Source organism: Anabrus simplex, chromosome 4, assembly GCF_040414725.1.
Source record: "Anabrus simplex isolate iqAnaSimp1 chromosome 4, ASM4041472v1, whole genome shotgun sequence".
NCBI lineage: Eukaryota > Metazoa > Arthropoda > Insecta > Orthoptera > Tettigoniidae > Anabrus > Anabrus simplex.
In genome coordinates this window covers 428230683-428254267 of record NC_090268.1, presented here as the reverse complement: position 1 = coordinate 428254267, position 23585 = coordinate 428230683, and the positions used below count along the sequence as shown (strand labels likewise).

General features: G+C 40.3%; 1 protein-coding gene across 1 annotated transcript; it reads left to right on the top strand.

Moving 5' to 3' along the window:
- Nucleotides 1-23081, top strand: LOC136872114 (uncharacterized). The gene is made up of 6 exons (XM_068227430.1): nt 1-11; nt 4791-4930; nt 7461-7623; nt 12579-12806; nt 14953-15066; nt 22960-23081. Exons 2-6 carry the CDS (start codon nt 4799-4801, stop codon nt 23079-23081), a joined length of 759 nt encoding a protein of 252 aa, XP_068083531.1. The 5' UTR covers nt 1-11; nt 4791-4798.
- The last annotated feature ends 504 nt before the right edge of the window (nt 23082-23585 follow it).

Genomic DNA, 23585 nt, shown 5'->3' with positions numbered 1-23585 from the left:
GGAGTTTACTGGTGAGTGACGTATAATTGGATTAAAATCTATTAACCGAGCAAAAACATTCAGGGAGGAATTATATAGCAGTTTAATTTATTCATTATATTTGTGCAATTATTGCCAATACGGTACTTTGGTGTACCCCATGTGGGTGAGAGCAGAATAATATCAACTACGGTGTCCCCTGCCTGTAGTAAGATGTGAATGGAAGTTTCCCCAGCGGTTCTTAATAAGTAAGTGTGCGTTGCCGAACATAGAGCACTTAGCTGAGTCCTGGCATTACTTCCATTTACTTGTTCAAGGCTCCTCACTTTCATCTGTCTTGTCGAACCTCACTTGGTCAATCCTTATTCTTTCTTGAACCCGGCGATGCTAGGTTTGGGAATCCTAGGGAGTAATTTTTTGAAGGGGCGGGCCCCTTCCACTTTTTTCCCTCTGATTAGTACAGACAGAGGATGGTTGCCTAGTTGCACTTCTCCTTAAAACAAAAATTACTCCCACAAGCACCTGCTTTATTTGTTAGAGACTATAAAGCGTGTCTTTGCTAATATGTAACATTCTGCAAGTCGGAGAGTGGAACGTTAGAAATTTGAAGTTTGAATCCTTGCTGTAGTTTATAGAACCTGAAAAGTGAAATGAATGTTGTTAGTACACGTGTAGTATGTTGCTAGGAAGAGCAGGGTTCCTATTAGGCGACTGAAGAGTTATGTACCCTTAATCAAACACCTGGAATTCAGGGGTACAACTCTTCATGTATTGCTGGACGAACAATTATCGTCATTTATAACTTATTATTCCCTTGGTAGACGATTTCTCTCCGGAAATCGGTCCCGTCCGCAGAAACTGTAAGATGCACCTGCAAAATAAAGTATGGTTACTGTTTATGAGAATAGGCCTAAGTCTGGTAAAGTTTAACGACATATTTTGCCGGGAATGGTATGTGTAAGAAAGGGGAAACACAGAAGAGGACTTTTGCTGATGATATTATAATGTATAGAGTAATAAACAAGTTACAGCATTATGAATGAGCACAAAATAACCGCGACAATGTAATGAGATGGAGAGGAGACGAGTTTTACTAAGAGAATAAGTGCTGCCAGTTTAATTACTGTTTTGATTGGGTGACAGTACCTCATGGCGATTAATATTATTCCTGGGTATCTGTGGAACGCAGAGGTGAAAGAAGGTGCGGACTTGAATGGGTCTATCTATAATATCAAAAATTGAGTTAATATTTTAAAAGGTTATATTTCTTTTCCGAAAACAAAACAATCTTCTTCATAATAATATTACAGGTACAAATAGCAATCATTAAACAAGATTGGGAAAATCCAAGATTATTGATATTTACAGACTCTGGGCTTCAAGCCTCTAGTTTTACAATTCCGGAGGTACCGGATCCAGTTCACACAATTTAAGTTAAAAATTGGGAACCATTAAGTCAAGGGCAGAAATCCACCAAATCAAAAGCAATTGCTCCCAAAATACAATATCTAGCCTTCCGGAGGCACTCGTTACAATTACAAAACTTGAAAAAGAGCTAACAGGCTCTCAGTTCCTTACTGCCCACTGAAGGCAACGTTACATCATTCTCTGGTCTCTCAACCACCACTTACAAATTAAAATTTCTTTTACAGGGTTATTTAATATACAGCTTACGGGGCCTTCATGGAAACGAACAGGTTAAATAACTGGCCCAAACACAAAAGGAATGGATGCGTTTACTGCGCTCCAAGATAATGAAAACTTAAAAACCTAAAGGGCTCTAGGACGATGAAACAGGGCTATTCCCACACTACCAAGGTGACTCGTATAGAAATTACTTTAACACATTACAGAAGGAAAAACAGTTACAAAACGTAGTCACCTCAAACCAAGATGAAGGGGAGCTCGAGAGGGCAATTCACTCCCAATCCCCGATTTATAGTTAAAGATTTTATGAACTCTTTACATCAGCGAGAAGAAGATTTACATTTTAGAAAAGTTTGTTACATAAATAAAGAGTCGGACCTTTCCCTCGGATTAAACTGCGGAGGTAGCAAGAAAGAATAAAGTTATGTGGCCATTATCTTATAGATGTTCTGCTGCCGACGAAAGAGGCCACCCGCCTCCTGCTTAACACACACACTCAGATAGACGACGATTAATTAGCCTAGAAATGTGAAAAGCCGAAGTTTATAAACCCTCAGGGAATGTTCGAGATCATTCAAGACTATACTAGCCACACCCTCTCAATTTTATAGGTTAAATTCAAAAGTAACACTCAAAATCAAACAAGAAGACTGTGATACGTTGAAAAACAATTACATAAATTTTTTATCAGCCAGATTCAAAACTGGCGGAAAGAAAAACGAAATAAATGAACATCAATCAGTTACAATACCTAGAAATACAAAACTTCTTTAAATTATAAGTTCTTTCGCTTTGCACCAGAGGGCATGATCATACAATTTTTAGTGGTGTCATCTGTAGAAATGTATCCAAACTTCTTGATGAAGGGCAAACAAAACAAGGCGAAATTCACTCAGGTTAGGAAACTGCACAATAACAAAATTACATAATATTTCGGTTTTGATATCTTTTGATTAAAGTTCTAATTATTGGTTTCACTTTTGATTGATAGAGGAGTTATTTTAGGCGCTAATTTTGAATGCGCGGCGTTGAGGTATACCTCCCGGTACAAATATAACGAAAGATCTCCATTGGGATAAACATATTTACACTATCCCAAATAATGATTACAGATACCTTCATATACTTTAGTTACAAGGGTATTTAGGGGTACTGCGGGTTTAAAAGGGAGAGCGTTGAAGTCTCTGGTAAAATCACAGTTAGATTATGGTTCCAATGCATGTGTTTCAGCCCGACGATTGTTTTAATGCGAGCGTGGTTTGGCGACAACTTCACCATTAGCTGAGTACAAGCATTAGTTCCAGTTACTTGTGCCCAGTAACTCACTTTTATGTATGCAATCCGAACTCACTTGGTCAATTCTTGCTCTTTTGCATCGCCGACGGTATTATTATCACTCCTTCGCGGAACTTGCGTTTCGCTGCCCGGTACCTTCATTTTTCGTAGTGTCAGATACATTTTCACTGTGCTAGAGAGATAATAGACGTTATCCCCAGGTGTACTTCGTTTTAAAACAATCACGGCTACCCCCACCACCCCCACCGCCACCACCTGTAAGGGACCCGCACAAGGATAACTCGATGTCTGAATAGGAAACGATCCAAGGGAAGGCAGAAATGTTTGTTCTGGTGAGTTCCAACGACTGAATTGTCTTAGGAAGAACATTACAAACGTTTGTGTGGGAAGACTCTGGAGCAAGGGGACGAGCTGCCTTACTAAGCGGTATGTTCCGTGCCATCAGTGGAGAGATCCCATGGAATGACATTAGTAAACGAATCAGCTTCAGTGGAGCTTGCAATGGTAGGAAAGATCACAATATGAAGGTACAGTTGTAATTCAAGAGTAAACATTTGGAAAAATATTCGTGTATAGGAAGAGAAGTTAGGGATTGGAATGGGAGATATACGATAAGTTTTCCTACTCCTTTGACATTTTTGAAGAAAGGTCTTGACGAACAACTGACAGGAAATCTGTCACCCGCTCAAAATGCTGATCAGCGGTGAATGGAGTCTATACTTGACTCTTATTCCTTTCGTTAGAGATGGTTTTCATCCGCTGATATGACCGAACTCGCTATCCTGATATATATTGCGTCATGTTACGGTCCGTTCCGGTGGATTATTTAGTCCACGTACTTTAACTTCCTTACCAGTCTAGTTTTCCCACTATTATTGAACATCAGTTCTGGTCCAACACTGATATTTGACGTGTATTTTTTTCTCGAAGGATATCTGAAAGCCTATTCTCTCAGACAATTCAGGTAGTTGATGTTCATGATTGCTGAAATGATGTTGGCAAAAATGGCCAAGACATCTGTAAAAGCCAGACATTCGACACACTCACTACTTCGAGCTTGGGACCTAACGTATAGCAATCTCACTCCGTTCTTTCCTCCCCTGTGCAGAGATTTCATAGCCTTGTCTGACAGTTCTGATTTGCAATGTCTGCCACATCTCATCCATGAATTTCACTTTCCCGTCTGTCTTGATGAGAATCTGGATGATCAGATTACTGAACGTGTCTCCCACTCCGAACTCTGCTTGAACATGCAGTGATGTCACTGGGTCAATCGAGACACGTGCATCCTTTAAATCGACGAAAAGACCTCGTAATTGGACCTGATCCTTTCCTTCAGACTGAAGCTCGGAACCCAAATACCAATTTCGACATTTTGATTGTGCTGCTATGTACGAATGAAAGCGGAATTCTAAAGGAACGAACACCATAGCTGAGTTAACTTAATTTTGTCATGTGACAAATTTCGCCACCAGCGATCTTTAACTTGCTATTAACAATGATTTGTGGGGACAAGGTCTTAGACCGTCCTAAAAATATCGACTACCTCGGCCCGGATCAAACCTGAAAACTTGTGATAATATATCGAACACTCTACCGGTAATGCATCAACGTAGCTCAGCCTGGTAGTGTGCAATAAACACTGACAATTTGACAGTGCGAAGGTCACACCTCAACACCACACGATGTGCTACGGCACAAGGACAAACGCGGACACTGATCGAGATGTTTATACATGATGTTTGAGGCAGCTTCTGAATGCTGAGAATGTTTTGGAAATATTCATAGTTAGCTGTATCACTGACAACTTCGCTTCTGTGGGGTTTAGACGCATCCTGACCAATGATAAGTGAAACATCTGTCTTCAGGCAACACCATGCTGCTCTCTCTAGTTCTGCTCGCGGTGGCTGCGCAGGCCTGGGCCCTCTCCACGCAGTGTGACCAGTCCGCAAGTTTGAAATTCTCGGTGTCCAGTTGGAGGAATGAGTCAGGCCATCGGCTTGTAGCGGTGAGTATAAAATCATTAGTTACATCTACAAGGTACTGTATTTATATATTTCAATGAATAATTTTTTAATATGGCGTGAAATAACGAGAGGGTTGCCTCCATAGTACAGGAATATCAAGGCACAAATTATTCATTACCAAAACACATTGGGAAATTGATACGTTTATCTTTAACATGAATGTACACAGGACAGATATATTCATTTTAATATTTTCAAACATTGAATGATCCACCACTAAGGAAGCTGTTCTCATACCGAGTATACATACATTTAAAGTGTAAGCGAAGTCAGTTTAAAATACGTATAACATTCTGAATGACGATATGTAATTCTCAGGTTCAAGCGTTTGACGAGATCTGTCTTTCTTTGTGAAATTTTTCCTCTTTGCATGGCCAAATTTAGAAAATTATTTCACGACGGCAATCATTGAGCTTAATATCTGATATGTCGTCATTTCAGGATATAACTAATTACGTATTCGATCCTGGCTGCTTTAAAATGACTTAGCAGAACATTGCAACATTGGAATATGAAAGCTTGCTCAGCTTCATTCGTGGTTTAGTTATTCAAAGGAATACAAAAGGCAAAATTGTTTTTCTTAACAAATTTTCTACTACCATAGAAACATTGATGTACTGTACTTCTTTTATGCCTTCATTTGATTTTCGCTCACCACTTAACTTGTATACATTTTTGGCTTGATATGCTAGTGTATTAACAGCATGTGTCTGGAAAAAATGCACTGGAACACTGAAACACATAGACGTGCCAAATGTGTTAAAGCTGTTTCGATAGGCAGTAATTAAAAGTGTTATGAAAGAGTTGTATAAATGAAAGTAATTCATAATAATTAATAATACAATGCACGAGGTATAAATACGTCAGCCCTAATTACGTTTAGGACCGTAAGCCGGATACGGACTTCATTAACACTCAAAATTTTAACTGATTTAGGTTTGTGAGTAGGCCCATCTGTTCAAATATACATTTAATTTTTTATATTGTCCTGTGAAATCTCAATAATTACTATTAGAGTCTAGTTAGTTGTTAATTGTATTGCAAAACGAAGTTAAAGTTATCACCATTAAAATGCAATAAAATATACAGAGGGAAAGGAGACAAAAATTATAACGGATTAAAATATTCATTATATGAGTGAATAGATTAGGTGTCACTTAACACCTCGCGTGATCACGCGAGTGCGGACACAGAAGTGACCATGAGCTGTTATTGCTCAAGTAACCTCAAACCAGTTCATATCCGTCAGGGAACACCTCTGCACCACCTATTCAATATTTTCCGCTATTATAGAGAAGGTTAGTACCTCATTGGTAATTTTCAACTTCAACCTCCCCATAACAGTAAAGAATCCTATTTGCAGCCGCAAGTGAATCGCAGACGTCGTCATGAGATAACAAGTAAAGCGACGTGAAATTACATTCTATGACTTGATATTGATATAACTGGTAAATTTACCTGGGTGTTCAGTCATTCACCGAGGTACATGCCACACACTCTGGAGCACAACATATTCCATTTTTAACATAAACTACACAAGTTGCAAACATTAAAATAGATGAGAGAACAGGATATTTCCCCTTTCCAACTAACCTGCTCTTAAAATGTATTACTCTAACTAACCCATAACAGACTCCTGGACATCACTGTCTCATAAATAAGATTACATTACTAGAATACTGCATGCAGATTATATCTAGCAATGTTTTCTATGAATTAATAGAAGTCTACGTTTTACACAGAAATGACAGATGCTAACTGACCAGTACAGCATAGGTACAGAGTAAAACCACTCTCTTTATTTAACTGAGTAGATTCTTCGTATCAGTGTTAGTGAAGCCGAATATGATGATAAATATTAGAAATGAAAATTAGCAGATCATCATCATCATCATCATCATCATCATCATCATCATCATCATCATCATCATCTTCCATTTAGCATAAGGGAGCAGTCGCCTTGTTAGGATACATATTGGATTTTTAAAATATAACAGATGTGTAGTGGACTCCACAATATTGACATGATTGGTGTTGTTAAGTCTTCTTGGCATTCATTACAATCAATCAATCAATCAATCAATCAATCAATCAATCAATCAATCAATCAATCAATCAATCAATCAATCAATCAATCAATCAATCAATCAATCAATCAATCAATCAATCAATCAATCAATCAATCAATCAATCAATCAATCAATCAATCAATCAATCAATCAATCAATCAATCAATCAATCAATCAATCAATCAATCAATCAATCAATCAATCAATCAATCAATCAATCAATCAATCAATCAATCAATCAATCAATCAATCAATCAATCACCACTGATCTGCAATTAGGGCAGTCGCCCGCGTGGCACATTCCCTATCTTCTTTATAAGGACCAAGAGTCAAGTTCCTCCCAAACAACTCCTCACTACATTACCTTACACGTAAAATATTTATATTACTATATGCAATGCCAAGTAATAGATACAGTGTATTACACTCTATCATGTTCTAGGCTGATGTGCACTCCCATACGTCAGACAGGGATAGTGTTTCCTTGACAGTGGAACTGCTGACCGAGAAGTGTGGTGATAGCAGCGGTGTCATCCTCAAGACATTGAGTAGTACCGGACAGCCTGAGGAGCAGGCATCAGTCAGACCTACTGTCCTGCTAACAGGTAGTATCTTCATAGGTGTTCGGTGGTGTTATTGGACATGATTGTATCTAAGGGAACCAGCTGGTTTCTTTGGTCCTTGGAAATCTATGCCAGTTAGGAGTTGTCCTCGGCCCAGTTATCTTTGTAAGAGTTGGGTGATATTATTAGTCCAGATAACTTTACAGTATCAGGTGGTGTTATTGGTGCTGATAATATTATAGCAGTTAGGCGTTGTGATTTATACTGATATCTCTATAAGTGTAACCGGTTGTTATAAAAGTCTTGAATTGGTCTAGGAATTTCAATAAGAATTACATGGTGTTATTTGTAAATATATCTCCACAGTCGTTAGATGATGTTACTGGTCCGCATATCACTAAGGCAATTAGTTGTTTCGATTGGTCTGGTCATCTCCTTAGTAGTTATATGAAGACAATGGTCAAACATCTTTAAGGTAGGCCTAGTTAGGTGTTGCCATATGTCCATATATCTGTAGATGTTATGCGGGGTCAATGTTTCAGATGTCTCCATCAGCTGCTGCCTGAGGTAAATATAGCTATAATATGTCCATGTACAAATTTAGAGCAGAATTTATCATGCAAATCACAGCTCAAGTTCTAAATTCTTCTCATAGAATGTGTAATTCATTGTCTATAGCCTGACGTTGTAGGCGGCCTTTATTCTTCCGGTGATCAAGTCAACAGAGTGCTATTGTAGGTAACGCCTGTTACGCTGTTTTCACGACAGTACACTTCTGACTGACATCACTTGCCTTTGTTCTACCGGACACCTAATCTGGCGATACACGCGTCAACGCTTCAACACGGAGTCTACTGTTGGTGGTTGTGCCATGCCGAGTTATTTCGACACACAAACACATAGACCAATGCTTTCCTAGCACCTAGCCTGTGTCTGAAATGTTCACAGATTAAAGTTACATGTCATAAACTCTTTGTTATTCAGCCGTACATTTTGTATGGTACGTAGACATATGTTCCAGTGGCAACATTTCCTCTCGCGTGAACTCTCTCCACACGAGGATGCCACCAACACCAGACTGAACTGCAGCCTGCTGGCTAGGCAGATCCATTGCCTCACGTGCTTGGCGACGCACTTGTATCCTGAATACGGCGTATATAATTGCTAGCACGATTCGTCCATCCAAGTGATCTTCAGCCAGGGTTTTAGTGTTCAATGGCGATGTTCCTTTGCCCATGTGAGGAGGTGTCCTCTATTGGAAGGAAGCTTCTGTACCGTTTTCAGGGAAAATGATTTTGGATGGCTCACACGTTGTTGTTATCTACACTGATTTCGCGAGTGATATGCTTCAACTGGACCCACCTATCCGCTCTTATCATCCGAGTTAGCCGTAGGTGCTCCCCGAAATAAACACCTTGTACATTATGGAATTTGACTCCGATGGTGCTGATTGTTCACGAATCCACGTATATTTTAGAATCTCGTAATATTATTTCGCTATCTCGTATGACTGTATTGCAACTCTTTAATCGTGTTATATATAGTTCACTATTTTCTACACAAAAATTCTTAGATGTAAGTGAATAATTCGCTGTCGGTACAATATTTTGGGGAACTGTTCTCACTTGCGGACGCGTACACTCTTGCAACTTGGCTGTACTCGGCAAGCTTTATATTTTATGACCATGTTCATTCATCGCTACTTTCGTCTCGCCCAGAGAAAGTACCGGCTTACAAGGGTGCGGGGAGGGGGGAGGAAAAACGTATTCAAATTGTACTTGGACACGGAATTCTACAGGAAGTAAAATTATTTTATATAATTAGTAAGTTCGTATGTGTTGGAAGAAGCCGTAAGGAAATAATATATGGGATTCTAAACGCTAATAACAGATTCAATTAAAAAGAATAATTTCTTGACATCCAGAAATATAATTTTATGATATTGTATGTAGAACTGTACCATTGCTTACAGGAGCTCAGGCAAAGGAAGGGCTTCCTGCCTTTGAGGCTTGGTTTGAGAGAAGTATGCTTAAAATTTGCTGGACAGCAAAGCTAAGGTATTCTAACAAGCGCAAGAGACAATAAGTCTGATGAAGAAGAACTAAAAAAATCTAATTGGACACATAGTTCGTCGTTAATGATTTCATTACTAGAATAATGTATGTAAAAAAGGCAAATAGAAGGGAAAACTGACCGGGAAATACGTAAGTCAGGACATGAACTGTAATTCACACAGTTAGCTCAAGAGGGAAGCAGAGAAGCGCGAGAAGGGGAGAAGCTGCCCGCTTATAACTTAGGAAGATTCTCACAATGACGTGCTCACGATAAAATCTCTCCCCTTGTTTCCATTTTCAGTAAATTTCACTAAATATTTACCATTTTTCTGTTGTCGTACCGTAATGTATTTAGATGTATAATGTCAGATTCTCCGGTAACCGAGATTTAGAAAACTTCGGTGATCTTTTGCTTAATGATCACAGTAATGTTAATAGAATCGATTCCTCATGATGTGAGTGTAATGTTAGTCGTCCTACAGAATACCGTCGGTAGAAGTAAGGAGCAAAACTAACGTGAAGTTTTGTGATGAGAATTGAGGTAACACACAGCTCATTGTACATTCCAATTGTAAAATATTAGTTCATGCGCATAATTACTAATTCATCAGATTGGATACTGCCCCACAATATTGGTGAAACGAATGTCACGGGTTTATTCAATTCATTATAACGTATGAATGTAAACCACCATTCTTCGCAGTCTACCTTCAAAATCTGAACAAAGTCTACCAATATGTTATGGACATTGTAATTATAATATAAATGTATAATGGATCCTACTATTGAATACAATATAGTAAGTTATATTTCATCTTTAAATATGACGTTTCTATATTAATCATAAATGTTTCGAATCATTTTAGAACCATCTTTAGCGGATACAACCATAACAAATATGTTACATTAAATAATATAATACCGGTAGTTAAAATATTATAACATTTGGCACATTAAAGTCTTATTGTGACGTTCTAGTAGCATGTTAATAAGAAATAATTAAAATAACTGTCTTGATATACAATATCTTCCGTGTCTTAATTTAAAATCTTGGTGTGTAAATAAAAATATTTACATTTCTTATTTGTGAGTTGACTTCATCGTAACGTGTTATTGCTGGTTGAAAATTGATTTTTTAGGTGGTAAGTGTTATATTACAATTTTACTATGTGCTGTTCATGTTGGTAGAGTTCCATCAAATTGATTTCTGTGTAATCTGTAATGAAATTATAAAGTAAATATACGAGGGGCGTACTATATTTTTTACGTTTTTCTTTGTACGTCCGGGCATGCCTAACATTTCTTTCTTGAGGGTGGTGACGTGTAACTAGTGTCTTGTTCCAAAGTTTGGTAGCAGCAGACGCACAGGGGCCAACGAATGCACTCGTCATAGCCCTTACATAACAACACTGTCAGCGTAGTAGCAGACAACAATGAAAGCAACAGTCAGGACAGCACTATACTACTTGGTTCCTATGGAAAGAAAGCGTGACCACTGCAGAAATTCATCGGCGCTTGGTGGCAGTCTGTGGAGAACATGCACCGCCATGGCAGACAGTTTACAGCTGGGTGGAAGGTTGGAAAACAGGGCTCATGGTAATGGAGCCATGTCTCATCACCAGTCAAAAGCCTAGCCATGAAGTCGGCTGGATTTTGGTCATGGCGGTGCAAACGTTCTCTGCACACGTCCACACTCCTCTGATTTTCGTCTGCAGACAAGAGTCTAGGCACCCACGTGGATGACATCTTTCCCAACTGTAAGTGGCCGTGTACGATCCACCGCAGGTGTTTCGGCTAATTCCCGTGGCTACCTCCATTTCCGTAAATGTGATACATTTGTTTCCTTGGATGGCCTGTTCGACCCGGGCAATGTTAGCTGGTATTGACACTGTCACATTCCTTCCAGAACTGGTTCCTTTGTCCACCTATGTGCGCCCAGTTTCCAAACTTCCACCCAGTTGTAAACTGTTATCCGTGACGGCGCATGTTCTCCACAGACTGCCACCAAGCGCCGATGAAACACCAAGTCGTATAGCGCTATCCCTGACGGTTGCTTTCCATGTTGTCTGCTCCTACGCTGACAGTGTTCTTATGTAATGGTTATGACGAGTGCATTCGTTGGCCTCTGTGCGTGTGTTGCTACCAAACGGTGGAAGAAGACACCAGTTACACGTCACCACCTTCAAAAGTTAAGTGTGAAGCATACCCGGACGTACTGTACAAAAAAATAAAGTGTATAACATTCGTATGCTTCAGAAATTATGCTGCCTATGTGAAATCAGAAAATTTAGCGGAATGAATATAGACAACAATAAAATGTTCAAGAATCAGGCAATCATTGTAGCTGATGTTGTTTCTCGGAATCATACAAGTTGACAAGCTGAAGGAATATTGCAACGGATACTACCTGCTGCTAAAAATCGCTAATTAATGTTGTCACAACTCTTAAGGTGTTTTCGGCGGAATTGAAGTAATCGTAGCTGCAATTGTCTGGCACAATGACAGTGCCTTTTCATGAAAATCATTTTCTAAATATTTTCCGTATATGTTTGTTACCTTTAAGTTATTGACTAGAATTAAAGTTATTTTTAAACATATTCATGCGGGTGGAAATTTAAATTTTTGATTCCACCGTACCTACGATTTTGCCTTCAAAATATCAGATTCATTTGTATTTTAGACAGAGGAGTGGTAAAGTGGTTATTTTATTCAGCCTTTCATTTATAAAATGGCAACGTTAAAATTTCACCTTATTACATGATAATAAGAAATCTGAGTGATACACGGTGACTACGGGGTAACTAGTGGTACGACGTTCTTTAAAGGAGGAGGAGTTCATTTACTTCTAAGACATTAAAAATAATATATTGTTTCATTACTTTGTTTAATTATAAATATATTATTATTAATGACCTCTCATTCACTCTCTCTTTGCATCAACAGTTTCGCCACTACCTGGCTACCATCATATTCCTGGTTTTGGATATTACAAAAGGGTTTCAACCTCAATGAACTGGAAAGATGGGGTGGAGGCTTGTCGGAAGGAAGGCACACGAATGTTGCTCGTGGAAACTCAGGAAGAGCTTGACGCTGTCTACGGGTGGAATGGCTGTTGTCCATGGGTTGGAGTAAATCGTGAAAATTCTTCTGGACCTTGGATTAATATCTTAGGTAAGTCAGACTCTGCTCGACTGGGTGTAGACAACAATATCTGGTGAATGGATCATGGTATACAGATTTTCTCTTGAATATTTCTTTGAAATTAACGTAGTACATATCGTGGGATACTGCAGTCACGTGCTAGTAATGAACCATGGGTAATGGCTGTGTGGCAAGTAAGCGGTCCTGGGAGCTGGGATACAGTTGCTTGAAATCAGATTGGGAGCTTCGGACATATTATGAGTCGCTGTCCTTCTTGTGGTGAAGCAACTAGGAATGTTCAAACCACTGGCCGTCCCCTACCTTTAGTGTGGAGTTACTCACCGGAGATATGTCTACGTGGGGTAGCATCCAACTTCGCAATTTGTTACCGCTCGTGCTCAGAACCTTTTTAAGCAAACCTCGGACCTATGGGACTGACGAAATACCACTTCTTTGTGATATACAACGGACTCCACGGAAACAACAAACGAAACGCAATTCCATGTGGAGCTATAACTATTAATGGAGATCATTGAAAAAAAGAGCGTAGGGCTGGGTGAGTCAACAGTGAGGATGCATATTGATGGGCTAGGGTTTAATGATATTCGTGTGTACGGCGATGACGCGGAAGAGAGCAGTTTATACTACTGCATGTAATGAACAGGTGTCAGAAAATGAGATACAGGGCGAGGGATAAGCCCTCTGATTACGAATACCTTAGAACGCGAAGTTGTTTCAATTAAATACGAAAATGCGCAAATAGTATTTGTAGATTCACAGTTGACGGGAATAATACGTGAATTTTCTGAGTTAATATTCGCCATGTCGGGGTCAGACAGGTTGAAGTCGACATTTGAAAATAGAATTGAAGGACATTTTACGGTGCTGGGTACAGTTGGAGAAGATGTGGAACTAGTAGTAATGGTAACCGTTTATTGGACTTCTGTGCTAATATGGGATTAGGTGGGATTAGCGTATAGGCTCCAGATCCATGAACTAAATCATACCCGAATTTGAACTCCGAGAATCTGTTGCAATTGTGTGGTATTTCGGGTATTAATCGATGGTACAAGCCAGTGTGTTTTTATCAGTAAACTAAGTATCACAAGGCCTGGGTCTAGGGAAAGTGAAATATGTCTGCAGAAGCACGAGCGTCGAGAACCTCCAGGTCGACACAGAAATACATCGCAACGATCCAAAAAGTGCACTTAACACAATAAGGGCATAGAATAAAGAACAAATGGCATGCAATTGAACAACAAGGGAATCTCGAGCCATCTGGCTGTGCGGATGGGTAAAAAGAGCTTGTAGTGACTGTGAAGCCACAATAGCTCATAAACGTAGAAATAATTTAGTGTCCAAGATTAAATTGTGGAATGATTTAGTTAATTACTTGGAAATGTTTAGTAATTCATCAGGGAAACATTTCAGGATAGAATTAAAGGTTCTTAGAAAGGGTAGGAAAAGGAAAACAAATAACATATTCTGCAAGTCAGGTGAACTCAGTAGGTCCCAGGAATCACTGGAGGTGAGGAAAAATTTTCTGAAGTTGCCAAATTAAACGGAACTCTTCCAATTTAAGTCAGGAACAGCCGAGTGTCTGTTGAGGAGAACAACGATAGCATTAAAAATACAAATGGAGGTAAATAGACTGAAGAGTCGTAAAGCAACAGGACCCAAACTTGTGAAATACGTTGGAGAGACAGGGATAGATTAGTAGGAATAACATGGAATGTTTGTAATGTATCTTGTCTTCGGAAGAAAATAGTAATAATATCATATTTAAGTAAGGGGCAGGGGGAATTAAATAAATATCGAGATAGTTCAAAGATCATTGAACCAGTCAAGATGTTCACAGATATTTTTAAGTGGTGTACGGTCATTGCCAGAGAGTAAGAATAAAGATTGATTGTCAGCGCACTTTAAAACCTTCCGCAATCATTTTAGGGGACAACCGAAGTGCTGCCAATGATTGTGACAATTCCCATTCAGTTTCCCAACTTTGGAGCTGAAGAAAGAAAATGTGCACAGTAGCTGACGACAACATTTTCTGAACTTCTCGTTTTATTTGATTTTCGGTATACGATGGCCTTCTAATCACTTATTTATTCTATAGCAGTATACAACCCCCAGTCCTTATACCTTGTGCGCTAATTTGTTATACTTCCATTCACAGGTCAGCAGATGAACACGACGGACTTCTTTGGCTGGCTCCCAGGCTATCCTAAAGGAGAGGGTAATTGTATGTTACTGGATGATGCACCCAATTATGGGACAAAAAACCTTGAATGTAAAATAATTCTGTCGGTAGTCTGTGAACAAATTTTTTAACTGCACACCGAACTGCTCTCAGAAAACTTGTACTGATTACACGATTTTCAATAAAGGATTTTTTTACATTACTGCTCACTTCCCTGACCTTCATATGCCTGGGTTGTGCAGATGTCGAGCAAATACATAACAACCTCTTATGTTTAAAAGTACAGGGAGAAGGTTCATCCTTATCTATTTGAATGTGAAAACAGGTTAAGAATCATTTGTTAATTAAGGCAAATGAAACCATGACTGAAAAATCACAGCACTGTACAAATGGAGAAGAGATATTGGGGTATCATGCCCCATTAAACTATGAGTTTATCGCTCACCTGAAGTACGAGTTCGATATTAAAACTCTCCAGATGGTTGTAGGATTAATACCCGTCAAAGAAATTCAGTCGTCCTGATCGTTTGAAATACATATTAATGATCTAATGAAAAGTAGTACGCCGCACAATTTTAAAGTTTGTCCCTCACATACAAGAATAACTTATATATATACATATCTGACCCAAGTCACGTCGTTAAAACGCGTCATCTCAACGCATTAGGCTCAACACATAAACAAACGCAGCACATAGAAATGATCACAAATAGCATGGCAAGAAAAATAAACATCAGTAACACGGCACAGGAATCTGAAATCAGAGACAAGAACGAAACACGGATCAGTGTTCGAACCCACGTTCTTGTAGATAATCTTCCAAGATCTGCGACCTGAAACCTCTACTAAAGAAACGTGGCTGTAAGTTTAGATGACGTTTCCAAATTCCTTATTTCTCGCCGACAGTGATGGGAACAGCTAATGATGTTCGCGAAATAATTATTAGAGCGAACTTGAAATAGCTGCATGTGGGACGGAATTGCCTTACTTAAACCGGACGCTAAATCATTGAATGGCCCGGCGGCGTATCTTTCATTGTCCTGTATAACCTGCCGTAACATTATCTCGCGGCTCACTTGGCCGCGAAATATACTTTCACTTTCCGTTCAGCTAGTTCATTACGGCTCACCCAGTTAACAATCATTCAATAATATCCTTCCGATTCATAAACACAACACGACCATTTTTTATTTTTTTTTCATAAAATCGACACTATCCCAAGATTTTCTACATCTCACATTTCTCAATAGCCTATATTTTCTTTATTCTTTCTCCTTCAGTTGTAAAATTTCCTCGGTTTGGAAAGCTCTGAAGTCCGAGTACATCTCCTGACGCCCCTTTCATTCACATCTTATGACAGGCAGGGGATACCGTGGGTGTTATTCTATTGCCCGCGCCCACAGGGGGAAATCAATTTGGGTTGTGATTACGAGGCCTTTAGCTGAGTCTTTACACTGCTTTCACTTACTTGGGTTAGGCTCTCACCGATTCTAGCCCATCCGACCTCCCCTGGTCAACACTTGTTCTTTTCCGACCGCGACGGCATTAGCGCATTCGAGGCCTAGGAAGTTTATCATTTCCACGCACTTTGTGGCCTTCATCTTTCTTTTGCCGATATCTTCATTTTTCGAAGTGTTGGATCCCTTCCGTTTGTTTTCTTCTGATTAGTGTTTATAGAGGATGGTTGCCCAGTTGTACTTCCTCTTAAAACAATAATCACCACCACCACTTTGTACTATATAGCTGCATGGGTTATCAATAAACTAGTTAAGAGTAGCTAAGAACATCACTCTTGTTGCACATGTGCAGAGTATTTTTGCCTTAGAACCCAAAGAAATACCACAAGAATGGATAACAACAGTTACCATACATAATTTAATGCACTCAACTCAAAAGGCATTCAGTGTTTGTCAACATACCGGGGTAACCTTTTAGAAACGCAGTATCGGTAGTTACTTTCTTAATAAAGAAAACGCTGAAGGTAATTTATTAAAACTGTCTTTTAGTACTTTAATACAGTACTTCAAGTTCAGTATTTCATGTACCGGTAATCATAATATGACACAGATACTGTACAGATTTCTATGTTTCTGTCAACAAGATTACGTATTTGACAGATGATATTAATAAGAAACACAGTAAAACAAAGTTGTAAGGGAGTAAAAGTGTAGGACATGACCTTTTCTGTTGATTCTTGTTTCTATAAAAAAAAAAAAAAAAAATCAGGCTCTGTTAATTATCTTCCTATTCAAATAGCTGTGAATGTATTTATATCATTTGAGTGTTATACATTTATCTATCTATCTATATCTATCTATCTATCTATCTATCTATCTATCTATCTATCTATCTATATATAAATGTCATTGTATGTGTGTGTGTATGCATTACATCTCCTCCTAAACCACTGCAGCGATTTCAACCAAACTTGGTATACTTACGACTTAGTATCAGGTAACAAACCGCGTGGGGTTAAGAAACCCCAAGTACCCTAAAGGGCTGGGGGGGGGGGCGTGGAGGACGACATTTAAAAATATTCGAAAATGGTGCCGAATCCATACTTTTCGGGGTCGCTGAGATGAATAGTGACACTCCGGAATTTTTTAACGTCCAAATTCAACCCCCTTTTTGGTGGGGGGCAAGGGGGGAGTGATATATCAAAATAATATAAAATAATGTCGAATCCATCCTTTTCGGGGTCACAGAGATGAATAGTGACACTCCAGATTTTTTTGACAAACCGCGTGGGGGTAAGACACCCGAAGTACCCTTAGGGGCGGGGAGCGAGTGGGAGTGACATTAAAAAATATTCGAAAATGGTGTCGAATCCATACTTTTCGGGGTCACTGAGATGAATACTGACACTCCGGAATTTTTTAAAGTCCAAATTCATCCCCCTCCGGAATTTTTTAAAGTCTAAATTCAGCCCCCTTTGGGGTGGGGGGCTAAGGGGAGTGAAATATCAAAATAATCGAAAATAGTGTCGAATCCATCCTTTTCGGGTCGCTGAGATGAATAGTGACACTCTGGATTTTTTAACAAACCGCGTGGGGGTAAGACACCACAAGTACCCTTAGAGAGGGGGGCGTGGCGGGGCGAATTTAAAAATATTCGAAAATGTTGTCGAATCCATATTTTTCGGGGTCGCTGATGAATACTGACACTCCGGAAATGTTTAAAGTCCAAATTCAGCCCCCTTTTGGGTGGGGGGCAAGGGGGAATGATATATCAAAATAATGTCGAATCCATCCTTTTCGGGGTCACAGAGATGAATAGTGACACTCCGGATTTTTTTGACAAACCGCGTGGGGGTAAGACACCCGAGTAGCCTTAGGGGCGGGTGGGGGGCGAGTGGGAGTGACATTAAAAAATATTCGAAAATGGTGTCGAATCCATACTTTTCGAGGTCGCTGAGATCAATAGTGATACCTCAGAATTTTTAACGTCCAAATTCAGCCCCCTTCTGGGTGGGAGCAAGGGGGGGAGTGATAGATCAAAATAATAGAAAATATTGTCGAATCCATCCTTTCCGGGGTGGCTGAGATGAATAGTGTCACTCCGGATTTTTCTTGACAAACCGCGTTTGGGTAAGACACCCGAAGTACGCTTAGGAGGGGGGGGGGCGATGGGGTGACATATAAAAAATTGGAAAAAATAGTGCCGACCATACTTTTCGGGGTCGCTGAGATGAATACTGACACTCCGAGATTTTTTAAAGTCCAAATTTAGCCCCATTTGGGGTGGGGGGCGAAGGGGAGTGAGATATAAAAATAATCGAAAATAGTTTCGAATCCATCCTTTTCGGGGTCGCTGAGATGAATAGTGACACTCCGGATTTCTTTTGACAGACAGCGTGGGGTAGGGTGCGAGGGGGATGATATATAAAATATTCGACAATAGTGGTGAATCCATACTTTTCCAGGTCGCTGAGATGGACTGTGACACTCTGGATGCCCCACAAGACTAAGTTCAACCTCCATCGGCATGGGGGAGGTTAGAAGGAAGAAAAGACAAAATGTCCAAAATGACCTAGATAACTTTTGAATCCACAGTTTTTGGGGTTCCTTCACTGAATGGGCCCTAATACTCCAATATTCCTTATTTGGACTCAATGACCGCGCTGATATTATGCTCCATATTGAACACCTTCACGCAAGCCCGTGTCGTGGGCGCTTTACCTTCGGAAGCATGGATAGTATGTGGTAATGTTTAACATTACGTGCATGTTTTACTATTGAATCGTGTCGCTTACTGAAAGGATCTGTTGTAGTATTAAACGTGATGAATTAATTATACGTATATTGCTAAATATTTTCACCGAATAAGACGTTATATCTTCTATAGCAGTTACATTAATCGTCAATTTTTAAAGTGAGAAAGTCTGGCGGTACAATTTTTCTTATTCTTCTTCATTCGTACCTTTCCCCAATTACGTAGGGTCGGAACTTTGTATGGAATTAGCCGACACTTACGCGCGGATGCCTTTCGTGAAGTCGACCCTATGTGGTGTTTCTGTAGTGGTTTGTAGTGTTTTGTGTTCTGTTGTGTACGTTAAGATGTTTAATGATGCATGTACAAACACCCATCCCGTGACCTACAGAAAGTAACCAGACAATATTAAAATCTTCGATCCGGGGCCCTTTGAACTGAATTAAGCAGGCTATAGTTTGGTGGATTCAGAAAACGTGTTTTGAATGTCTAGCCTACGTTTCTTATTCCTGGCATTTTGCCTATTCATTGGTGATACTCCTTAAGAACTAAACAACTATTCTGAATACGCATACATATTTTCCTAGCAACTGTACTAGGTACTAAAAATTGTGTAAGAACCTTCTGCTTCGTGTTTTCATGCGTGAGCAATGTACGTTATTGCAAAATTCCGTATTACGATCTCGGTGTGCTGAGAAGTACCCTCAACATGGCGGTAGGTGCATGGACAGCTCTTCCCCAATCACTCGCTACTGCGCAGCCAGCGGTGTGCGGCCTTGGTGCTAAGAGTCCCGGTAACAGTTGGAATCGGGTACATCATATCTATAGCACGACACCTAAATACATAGAGTTACGTATATCATGTTTATCCCACATCTCCTCGCAAACCACGTTTCGGGCCCGCTGCTCACATTAACATGTACTTTAGCACGTCTAACTATCCACCGCTGCAATATAAATACGCACAACTTACCTTTCATTCATCGTTCTTGGTGTGGCCGCTCATGTATAAATTCGTAGCTGTGCAGGTTCGTCTGCCATCTACCGCTTTCAATGGAACTGTATGTAAATATCGCCCTCTACTATGACTGCGCAGTCCATTGCCAGCTTCGATATCCATCCGAAGCAGCCATTCGATGCGTACCGAGCAGGCGGTGGCGCAGTCCAGAGCGATGATCTACCATGTCACGCGTCTGCCATCTACCGTTCGCAATGGAACTATGTGTAAACATCGCCCTCTACTATGACTGTGCAGTCCACTCAACGAGCTAGAATAACATAGAGAGGCGGAAGCGCTGCCTGGGTGAACCTAATAGAACGAACGTCCGCCATGTTTCCTGTGGTCACACAAGCAAGGGGGCATGGCCTTTAAATGACGAAAAGTGTAGAAAATAAGCATTTTAGAATCGCTGGGGGAGAATTAAAGACCGTTGCCGAAAGCTTGAAGCATGAAAGTGAATACCGCCACTTCATCATATTGCGGCACGAGGCCAACATCACGATCAGTTGATTGTAGGGTAGTTCGAAATCATTGCACAGTGACATACGAATAGGCCTCGAAATCGGAACAAGAGCGTTACCCTGCTTGGCTGTTGTGGTTAAGCGTAAATTAGAATAAAAACGATGGACATAAATATTTATGACAGGAAACCTTAAAATCATAGGGACCTACAATAGGTTACAACCTCATTCTGTTCATATTTTTAAAATTATTGCATCCTCATGAGTACTGTGTTCCTTTCTTAATCTGTTTACCCTCCCGTGTTGGTTTTTCCCACGGACTCAGCGACGGATCCCACCTCTACCACCTCAAGGACAGTGTTCTGGAGCGTGAGACATTGGGTCGGGGGATACAACTGTGAGGGAGGGCTGCACCTGCTATGCTGAACAGGGGCCTTGTGGGGGCGAGAAGGAAGCGGCCGTGGCCTTAAGTTAGGTACCATCCCGGCATTTGCCTGGAGGAGAAGTGGGAAACCACGGAAAATCACTTCGAGGATGGCTGAGGTGGGAGTCGAACCCACTTCTACTCAGTTGACCTCCCCATGCTGATAGAATCCCATTCCAGCCCTGGTGCCCCTTTTCAAATTTCGTGGCGGAGCTGGGAATCGAACCCGGGCTTCCAGGGGTGGCAGCTGCTCACGCTAACCAGTGCACCACAGAGGCGGCCCACGAATACTTTACCACAATAATCGTTTAGTGTAATTATTTTTTATAATATAGGGGGGATATCATGTTTCTCCCATTACCATATCATACTGGGATTACTAGCTGAAAGATAACCTTGAAAGTTGTCCATTATGAAGTGTGGCATAGTTTTAAAAACCAAGGCAACAGACATCTACAATAAAGTCTGTATACATTTCAAAAATAGCAGTAAAATGCTGTATTTATCATACTTGGTGTGCGTTTGAACGAAATTCAAGTGAGTTTTTGTGGTTACGTTTTCTTGGTGGTGGGCGCTCCATTTCCTTTATTTGTAAATGTGAATGAAAATTAAATAGGGCTGGAAATGTACAGAGCATAAGCAACTGAATTGAGTGGGATACCATTTATCTCTTTTCGCCCTCACAACGCATTGTTCGGTTAATTCCTTGTTCTTTAAACGAAATCTGAAACAAAATTCGACAAATAATTACCGTGGCTATCCGTACTTTCGCTAAGTAAACAATAAAATGGATTTAATTACAAACAGAAATTACAAAAAGGAATGTCGGCTATAATTCAGTAATACTTACTTAAAGTACGATATATCCTTGGTTTTATTACTCCGATTAGTACAACCATACGCTGAGCTTACGGCTGGCATTCTTGAAAGCAAGAATCTATGTTTTCACTTCTTAAAACTTAGGGAATTAAATTGGCATGCACGATCTCCCTGTCACCTCAACATATGCTCTCGCGCCAATTCGCTTTGTTTTGACAACCGTTAACATGGCTGCCCCTTATCAACTTGCTTCGAGCAGGGAGCGCTGATGTCAGGTATATAGCCCCTCTACGTTATTCTAGCTCGTTGAGTCCAGTACGTGCTCGATATGTATCCGAAGCAGCCATTCGATGCGTACCGAGCAGGCGGTGGTGCAGTCCAGAGCGATGATCTACCGTGTCACGCGTCTGCCATCTACCGTTCGCAATGGAACTATGTGTAAACATCGCCTTCTACTATGACTGTGCAGTCCACTTCATGTTCGATATGTATCCGAAGCGGCCACTCGAAGCGTATCGAGCAGCCGGTGGTGCAATCGAGAGCGATGATCTAACGTGTAACGCATCTGCCATCTACCGTTCGCAATGGAACTATGTCTAAGTTATCATGGCCGCCCAAACCTACGCTGTAATCCAGCTGGCTAGAACAATGCATCAAGTCGGCCGTGAATTTGCCGTTGATTCTTCTTAAAAATAAGATATTCAAGGCCTGGTTTTAGTACCGCATTTGTTCTTATTAATATGTTTATCGTCCTCTCACATCTACATAAGCATTCATCAACGTGTCTAAACACATATGGCAGCTCATTCAAGTACACAGGAGCACGTGTTAAGATCGAAAAACGAAGTATAAACCTCAGTTGAAAGTGGATAATTTCAGATAGAAACCATACAACACATTTTCTTCATAGTGAGTGATTTTAGATCATAGTGTTTAGAGATAGTTTGGACACACATATCCTTGAGAAGTATATCAACTATACCGTACTGATCTAACAATGCCTAAAAGGAAACGTAAGTCAATCGGCCAAATTCAACCCAGTGTAAAGAAAGCAAAGATTCTGCGAGCAGACGAAACAGATGTTCAACAACAAAAACGGCTTCGGGCTATGCGGGAACGTGCCACAACTTTGCGAGCGGCTGAATCTCTAGACCAACGTGAACGTCGTCTTCACGAAATGCGGGAGAGCTAGCACATCGTGATTAAGCGAATCCCAAGACCAACGTGAACGTCGTCTTCACGAAATGCGGGAGAGCTAGCACATCGCGATCAAGCGAATCCCAAGACCAACGTGAACGTCGTCTTCACGAAATGCGGGAGAGAGCTAACACATCGCGATCAAATGAATCCCAAGATCAACGTGAACGTCACCTTCACAAAATGCGGGAGAAAACAACCGCATCGCGTGTGGCTAAATGGCATTCCAGCTTATTTCTTGAAGGTTTTCATTACGATCCTAGGAAAGACTACAGCAAACATAACAGTGTGTTAATTGGAGGAATGGACCAATTATGTAAGTACTGTTTTGCCAAGAAATATAAAGGCGAACCTCCGGGCATGTGCTGCTGCAACGGGAAAGTCAATCTACCAGCACTTGAAACGCCACCAGAGCCATTACTATCTTACATGTCTGGGACTACTTCAGAGTCAAAACATTTCCTTAAAAATATCAGGAGATACAATTCATGTTTTCAGA

Bases quoted from the DNA above. Each gene is read 5' to 3' on its own strand.
- LOC136872114 (XM_068227430.1), top strand. From the start codon at position 4,799: ATGCTGCTCTCTCTAGTTCTGCTCGCGGTGGCTGCGCAGGCCTGGGCC. The intron at 4,931-7,460 runs GTGAGTATAAAA...ATCATGTTCTAG, and splicing joins CAGGCCATCGGCTTGTAGCG to GCTGATGTGCACTCCCATAC. The intron at 15,067-22,959 runs GTAAAATAATTC...TTCTGCGAGCAG, and splicing joins TGGGACAAAAAACCTTGAAT to ACGAAACAGATGTTCAACAA.